We start from the raw sequence: 8,082 nt of genomic DNA on the forward strand, positions 1-8,082 counted from the left end.
GCGCGTGTTCGTTCTCAAGGCAGATTGCCCCAGTGTGAGAAGATGGGACATGGATACAATGTCTTTTTGAAATGGAACCAAGTGAGGGTTTTTAATCACGCTAGGGTGGAGTTGCCGGGAACCGTGCCATCACCTCACTTGTAGAATTAAGCGTCTCAGGCTGGTCCCCCAGCAACCCTTGTTGCCTTCTGCGGTTTTGCTGAGCGTTCCTCCCGCCCGTTCTCTGTAAACTTCCCCTCAAGCCTTCTTGTAGGAAGAGGTCCCTCCCTGTGTCAGGAGTTGGGGGATGGGTGGGGTCTGTTGGCTCTTTGCCGATGGCCATGCACCTCCATTAACCAATAATGTGTGTCCAGGTCGTGCGTGACCCTGAAATGTCACAGTTCCTGCGATAATTTCTCATGGTTTCAGTTAACCGTTTATGAGAGTCTGTCCTTCAGCTGGTCCTTATTCATGATTGATCTTCAAGCGCCAGGATTGGAAGGTTCTTTACCTCACACTTATTGAGGCAAAGAACTGGTGACTATGAAATGCTCCAGTTTGCCTAGGAATCCATTAGTTGAAGAAATCCCTTTTATGAAAACTCCGGGCACATAATCCCCCTGCACGTATCGCTTTGCTAATCTGAATTGGGGTTGTATTTGTTGAGGGGGAGGCGGCGAGCTGGTAGGTAACTCCTCTATGCCGTGTCACGTCCGAGAAAGAGACTCAGGCAGACTGAGTCTCTTTTCCAAGTGCAGAAGGAACAGCCAATGCTGTTGACGGAGGCCAACCCTGTCTACCGACAGACCCAGCACAGACCAGTGCAAGTGTCTCAAGGGAGGGCAGTTCCCCAACAAGCATTCCCCCTAGAAAGGAAAAGAAGAATTATACAAGGCGGGGGTGATGGAAGGGAGCAGTTATTCATACTCCATTTGACCAACAAATCACCCAGGGCTGTATCTCGGGCCCCGACGAGAGTAGGCGAAGTTAGAGTCGTACCTTTTCTTAGCAATGAAAAACTATAGCCTCTGAGAAAATTCTTGGAAGTTTTCTTTCATCCAGCTGAGCCCTAGGTCGTGGGGCAAACCTTTCTCAGTTTCATCTTTTAATGTAGTTACTGTTAAAAGTCCAAGCCTGAAAAGTGGTCTCTTGGGTTTTACCGTGTCATCCACAAACCAACACGCCAAGGTGAGGCCAGTGGGTGTGAAGGTCCAGGAGTCCCAGGGTGCAGCTGGGGCCCAGCTTCACCAGCTGTGTGGTGGCAGGTGGGCTGCTTGACGTCCCTGGGCCTTGGTCCTTAATTAGTTAAATGGCGACAATACCCTACTGGTTCCTTGTGCATCATGGGTGATTATGACAGGAAGTAATGCACCCGAAAGTGTACCGTATTGGAGATCTGTTGATATATAGCTGTGAGGTAGGTTGTTACTGACCCAGGAATATGTGGGCAGGAGACTGGGGACACTTTAAGGGTGTTATCCTTTATGGAACATTTGTGCAAAATGTAGCAGAGTCACGCAGAACCTGATTGCATCAGTCGTGCTGTGGAATCTCAGTGGTCGAAGTTAACATAAGGTCGACTTAATCCAGTTCTGCAGGCAGACACCTCTCCTGGTTGCCTCCGTCACTCCACGGCCGCAAAGCAAGACTTGCACATTTTACCTTTTTTATTCCCTGTTAGTTTTTTAAGATATCCATTACCCCTGAGTGCTAAAGAGTATATACCTTCTTTTAAAAATAAAAATGAGTTCAAATCACTTTGCTCAATAACTTCATATTATGCTTGGAATAATCCTTGTTCAAAAATTGCAGCTATCTATATAGGTGGGGGTCACTGCAGTAGGCAATGGTTTAAATGTTAAGAGCTAGATACTATCTTATTTGGTTGCCCTTTAATATTAAAATGCAAGTTCTTAAGGAAGCAAGGCCTCAAATGGTGTAACATACTGGTTTGATTTGGGATTATTAAAAAATATTTTGATATTCCAAGTAAAGAGTTCTGGAAAATGGTGTAGATTTTCTGCCTTTTTCCCGTGTTATTGGATTCGCTTAGTCTCTGTGAAAAACTGCATAGTGGAGTGGAAAATGGACTGCGGGAGGCTGGAAACCCGGGTTCGGGTCCCAGTTCTGCCCCTGACTAGCTGTGCTCTTGGGAATGTCTTTTAACTCCTGTAGGCCTCTGCTTCCTACTGCACTTCCTTCCAGCTAAAACATACTGCATTTGCGCATTTTGTTCGTGGCTTGAATTTCTAAGATTGGATTCGCACTTAGGTTTTTTAAATCGGGATTGGGAAATTGTTGGAACCAATTTGCGGGGAGGGAGTGGTGGTCATTGTCTGGTTCCGTTTGCATTCCAGGGACAAAGGGCCATAGTCTCAGCCGTGTGTCTGAGCAGAATTTCCACCTGCCACGGTCAGTGCTGGGCTGACCTACACGAGCTGACTACTTTCTCTTTCCTCATCTTTTTTAGAACTTGTGATCCCAGACTCGGCAAATGTCTTCTATGCCATGAACAGCCAAGTGAACTTTGACTTCATCTTACGCAAAAAGAACTCTGTGGAAGAGCAAGTAAAACTACGTAGCCGGACCAGCCTGACGTTGCCCAGGACAGCCAAACGGGGCTGCTGGAGCAACAGGCACAGCAAAATCACCCTCTGAAGGGAGAGACCAGTGGCCCCTTGCTTGCCAAAGGCAGGGTGGGGCTGAGAACAGGCCGTGGTGATTGCAGCTACCACCCAGTGTTAGAGGATCATTGGTGAGGTGGACAGATATTTATTGAGTACCTCTGGTGTGCAAGGCACTATGATAGGCATCGTGGGGAAATCGGAGATGAACTTGACACGAAAAGGATGATTCTCTTTGACCTATCTAAGACCGAAATGCAAAATTACCCACATTTATAAATATATATGTATGTACACATATTTGGTATGTGTGTGTATATATATAAATATGAGGGACTTATGGGATATTCTGGACTATGGAGAAACAAATTTGCACAATGGCCTGGGAAGTCGAGGTCACTTTTTACAGGGAAATAGAAGGAACTGAGAACCTCGTCTCATACCTTCCAAGTAAACAGAATCAACCCTAGGAATACAGAGTGTCCTTTGTGCCAGTATTATAAGCAGCCCAAACTATTTTTATAAAGGGAGAGGATTACTTTCTCAATCAAGTGCCACCAGAAAAGAACAACCGCAGAGGCGGGAACTGCCACAGGCTGAATGAAAGGCCACCTCGGAAAGGGTTTGGATGAGCCAGTGGCTTTGACCTCTGCTTGCATCGGCCAAGTTCTGCTACCCCAGGGAGGGCGAGGAGCAGCTTTGGAGGCCTGTCTGAGCCACTGGTCCAGCCGTTGTGACACCTCTGGAGGCAACACAAAGCCCATTTTGATTTCTGGCAACTGCATTGTCTGTTTCCCCCCCGAAGAACATATCACAATCATTCTTGCACATACAGCCATGTTCTTTGGTAACTTATCAGCCAGAAAGGAAAGCGCAAAAGGATGATGGCTCATGTGGACTCTGATCCGTCTCGGAATGCCGCTACTTCATTGTTTTTTTCTGATTGCTTTTTGCATGTGAAACTACATGTCTGCAGTCTTTTGCCATCTGGATCGCAGTACCTCTATATTACGTGCAATGTGTTCCTCAGGTGTAGAAATTCCTACTGCGATTGACTGTAACTGATGATTTTGAGCCTGTGAAAGATTTCTGAACAGCGATTGCTCTGTGAATAGCCCCTCGGAAGATGTTCACTGCTGAGAGCAGTGTCCTGTTTTACTTACTGACTTTTATAGCCTTCCTGTGCCTAGTCATGGGGAAAGAAATGGGGCTCCGTATGTTATCCAACTCGTTTCTAAAGAGGTACATTCTTCCAGATGGAATCAATAACTTTTTTTTTTCAGGTTTCCACCCTTGGTATCACAGTATCACTGTTAAGTGACACTTTTGTCTCCAGTACCACCATCATCCTCTCCCTTCCAAATCTGAGCTGTGGCTGGGGTTTGAACTACAAAGCCATATGTGGGATGTTGATGCGTTTAAGAAGCACTTTCAGAATGTTGTCCTTTTTAAGAAGAAAATTCTCAAAATACCAGTTTTTATTCCAAAAATAAAGAATGAACCCAGATATGAAGTGCAGATTGTAATGTGGAGCTTTTTTTTTTTTTCTACCCTGTAAGACAGCTCCCAAAGGTTATGTGTGATTTATGTTACATAAATAGCCATATGAAATCTGCAAGAAACACCAGGGTAAGTCTAGAGATTTGTGGCGGTGGACCAAAGAATGAAAATGAGCCAGGAAGGCCTCAGATTTCCTTTAGGTCTTTCTAGATCAGACCGAATTGTAAAGACTGACTGGTTTCAACTAGTTGAAAAGCACTTTTTTTCTGTTTGCGAGGCTGGTTCGATTTGTGCTTCTGTGCGTGGAGGAGGGATGGCCAGGGTGCTAGACATCATGGGGATTGAAGGAAACGTAGCCTCAGGCTGAATTTCTTGGTTGGAAGGTCAAAAAGAAAATGTAGAACTGTTGGCCTGGTTTAGGGCGCGGCTACCAAGACAGACATACGTGTTGTGCCCATGTGCTCGCCTTGTGTATTTATACTGTATATGTAGAGTCTAGATTTATATACTGCAATGTAAAATATATATATATTTTTTTCTTTTTTAAAAAAGACAATGGAAGTTACAAGTAGATAAAACATAGCCTCATTTATTTAATGCCACTTTAAATGTCTTAAATTTGTTTCCTGGTGGCCAGCCGGGCTAATACTTCTAGCTGCTCGCATGCTTGTCTTTCTGCATCTCCATCATCTGTTTACCTTTTGGTCAAATTAATAAACTGGTTTGGGACTTGGTTGGCATGTGCGGCCAGACCCAAAGGGATTGTATCTGGAGTATTAATCTGGTGGATCTGGGTTCTAGGTATGTCAAGGAGCTTTTTGGAAGCCCATGCTGGTTCAGTTGGAGGGAGCAGAGGGAAAGCCAGTGGCACAGTTAGGAGGGACCCTCTCCACTGGCAAGTGTCGTGTGCATTTAGGGGAAAGGATGACGTCTTAGGAAACTGCCATCAGAGGTGATGCCCTGCTGGACAGCATTCTTAGGAGTAGTTTGGCTGGGGACACTTTGTATGTATAAAATCAAACTTAGAGTTGGGATCCAAGGCAGTACTTTGCCTTCTTTTTGACAGCCTTTCCTGAGTCTCCAATTGCTACCATCTGCACAATTCTTGAAACCATCCACGATGCTCCGGAAGCCGGGAGGGCCTCTGTGGAGGAAGGAAACAAGGTCTTCCCAAAAGGCAGCTTCATTCAACAGATGCAAGTTGTCATTCTGTCACATTGTTTCCCAAAAAAAGGGAATTCCTAAATGGATCCAAATTATCAAGTTTTCTGGGTCCTTGTGGGATAGTGGAGAAAGCCAAGTAGGTGTTTTAATAATTGATAATATGGGCAAGAAAAAAAGGGATTTCTACGTCTGGCACTAGGTGACTATGTTTTCAAAATCATTTGAGAAAATGGGTTCCCTTGTTTTGCCTCCCTGTAGAAGCAGCTTGGTGAGATTTTGCCTGAAGGAATAATGTCTTAAAATTTCCTTCTTTGGAGCCTTTTCAAATTTGCCATGCAGCACAGGACCACTAGAGGCATACAGTATTGCCCCGTGTCCCAGTTTTAGTGGTATCGAGAAGTTTCCCCGACGTCAACCCTCTTTTTCTACAGGGCTGCCGCAATGGCACCTGTTACAACCTGTATCCACAGTTCCACTATGAGAAGTTATTTCCGTCATGTTTTGCATTACCGTTTCCCCTAGGATCTCTGTTAAAATGAAATAATTCTGGAAGGGATTATTAGGCTAGCCTAGGCTAAAGTAACAAACCATGAAATCTCAGTAACTTACTTAAGATATGACACGTTGAAAACTGAACTAGTTATTGCAAATCGGGCAGCTCTCCTTAGCGGCTCCAAGGATCCAGGCAGCTTCCATCTTGCAACTCCGCCATCTCAGATTTTTCCTTCAACTCCCAGTGACGGTAGAGAGAACTCACAACTCTTCCTGACTGCCTTAGACGAAAGGGACCACATCACTTCCATTCACAGTGCATTGGCCAGTCTATGGCCCCAATCTAAACACAGGGGAGGTGGGGAAATGGAGGAGGACACCTGGAGTAGACGAGCATTTCCGTCCCCGCACAAAGGAGTTCTGTCTTCTCACTAGGGTGCATGACTTTGTTCATCTTCCCACATTCTCCGAAAAGTGTTTGGAGGAGATGGCAGTGAAGACTTGAGATGGGGGCTGCACAGAGCAAAGGAAGGGTTGAAGAAAGAGAGGTGCTCAAAGGAGGAGAAAAAACAAGAGTAATTTAATTTTGTTTAGAATTAGCCTTATAGAATTTATTTCTAACATGCGGTCACCACCAGTTTACCTGCTTCTAATGTGGTCCCTACTTTGACTCAACTAGGAGCTACTTTACAGACGTAGTTGTATGTCAAATTAAAAAAAAAAAAAAATCTAGGAAATTTAAAGTGTTTACACATAAACTGCGAGATTCAAATAGAAGCCAGACAAATTTAGTTAATTTAAGACTCCGAATTAGAAAACCACCCCTTGGTGTGGTTTTTCAACATCTCTACCCAGAAAACTGTGTGGAAGCAATTCACTTATTTAACAGTTTGAGGTATTTAACATTTTCTTAAGAGGTGGAAGGAATCTTTCTTACAAATAATGTAGTCCTCGCCCTCGTATTACAGATCCCGGGGCTGAGGCCCAGAGCAGTTAAGTCAGTTGCCAAAGGTCAGGGGCAGGACTCTGAATGACCAAACCCTGCTATGTGGGTGTCACAGTGGACTGAGCTTTCCTGACAGATGCTCCTCTACAGCCTGCTGGAGCTGGAGAGGATGTCTGGGGTCTGTTGGCTCCATCCCCAGCCTTCCAACCATGTGAATTTACAAAAGCTACATGTGAATTTCCACAGGCTACCTTGGTTAGATGTGCATCTGGTTGGTTCTGGCAAGTCTCCAAGGAGAGATCTGCTGCTGGTCGGAGCTCTGCTGCCTGTTTTCCTGACCATGATTTCATCTCGCAGATGATGGGGAAACGGGGCCGTAAGGACCAGGATGACATTGCGAGTTAACGCCCACCTAGGATGCATGATGAACCCGTGGGGTGGGTGAAAAGCACCAACTGAATGAGGAGTTAAAGGAGCGAACACCAGTGATCAGTATCGAGTACTTTGTCACAGTTTCCTCAAAAGAAATCATTTTTATTCCTACGATTGGTTCAACTCAGAGCAACATTTTGTGCTGCAGTCACAATCTCCCACACAAAGGGTACCGGTAAATCAAGTTGAAAAAAGAAGAGAAGTAAATGATTTAAACTGTTTCTAGATTGCTCCAGCCATTTAAAAAAAAGATGGGTTGGCCCAAAAGTTCGTTCGGGTTTTTCATACCAGCGCATGGAAATACCCGAACGAACTTTTTGGCCAACCCAATACAAAGGCACCAGTTTCAAAATGGGAGAAGCATTCTAAATGGGAGAAGCATTCTAAATAATACCTTGCCCCCAGATGTCTACTTCTGATGATCCTCGTTTATATAACATCTGACATCCAAGCCTCCAGCAAGTCAGAGAATTGGTCTAATCAGCTAAAAAAAAAATTAATATATGAGATTTCATAGATGGGAAGTAAACAGGGGATGGGGTTGCAGAGCTTCTTTATACATCAGGCTGTGTGTGTGAGAGACAGAGAGCGAGCGAGTGACAGAAACATTAGATATTAGTGAGGAAACAAGAAATGAGGCAGACTCTCTCTCCAGAAGCTTTGCATGGATGCAGTTTGGTGTGGGTGGGATCTGACTGCCTAGTTCTGACTCCCAGCCCACTTACTATCTTAGGCAAGTCATTTAGCTATTGCTTCATCTAAAAAGTGGGGATTGAAAATAGTTCCTACCTCTGGAGGTTCATGTAGTATTACACTACACAGCGCACGTAAAGAAAGCACTTCTCTCTGGCGCTTACTTTAAGAGTTCACTGCTGTTATTCCTGGGAAGCTCGTGGCCTAAGGGGAGGGTGTGCTGTCTTCCTAGAAGCCCTCCAGCCTCCTTCC

At 44.9% G+C, this 8,082-nt stretch overlaps 1 protein-coding gene and 1 long non-coding RNA gene across 5 annotated transcripts in view; one reads left to right on the plus strand and one right to left on the minus strand.

Annotated features, from left to right (window-relative positions):
* Nucleotides 1-4,195, plus strand: part of RGL1 (ral guanine nucleotide dissociation stimulator like 1) — a 286,150-nt gene extending 281,955 nt beyond the window's left edge. For all 3 annotated transcript variants that reach the window (XM_036863740.1, XM_036863756.1, XM_036863748.1), the window contains one exon: nucleotides 2,450-4,195. In XM_036863740.1, coding sequence (XP_036719635.1) covers nucleotides 2,450-2,637 — 188 coding nt within the window. In that variant the 3' untranslated portion in view covers nucleotides 2,638-4,195. The remainder of the gene's footprint in view (nucleotides 1-2,449) is intronic.
* Nucleotides 6-7,147, minus strand: LOC118900906. Of its 2 annotated transcripts, XR_005021250.1 has the most exons (3): nucleotides 6,957-7,147; nucleotides 5,877-6,272; nucleotides 6-845 (listed from the first exon to the last, which is right to left on the minus strand). It is a non-coding gene; the product is annotated as an uncharacterized LOC118900906 (long non-coding RNA). The 2 variants fall into 2 exon arrangements; XR_005021248.1 differs by lacking the exon at nucleotides 6-845 and having other exon boundaries at nucleotides 3,874-6,272.
* Between the last annotated feature and the right edge of the window lie 935 nt (nucleotides 7,148-8,082).

The sequence above is a fragment of the Balaenoptera musculus genome, chromosome 1, assembly GCF_009873245.2.
Source record: "Balaenoptera musculus isolate JJ_BM4_2016_0621 chromosome 1, mBalMus1.pri.v3, whole genome shotgun sequence".
NCBI classification, from domain to species: domain Eukaryota; kingdom Metazoa; phylum Chordata; class Mammalia; order Artiodactyla; family Balaenopteridae; genus Balaenoptera; species Balaenoptera musculus.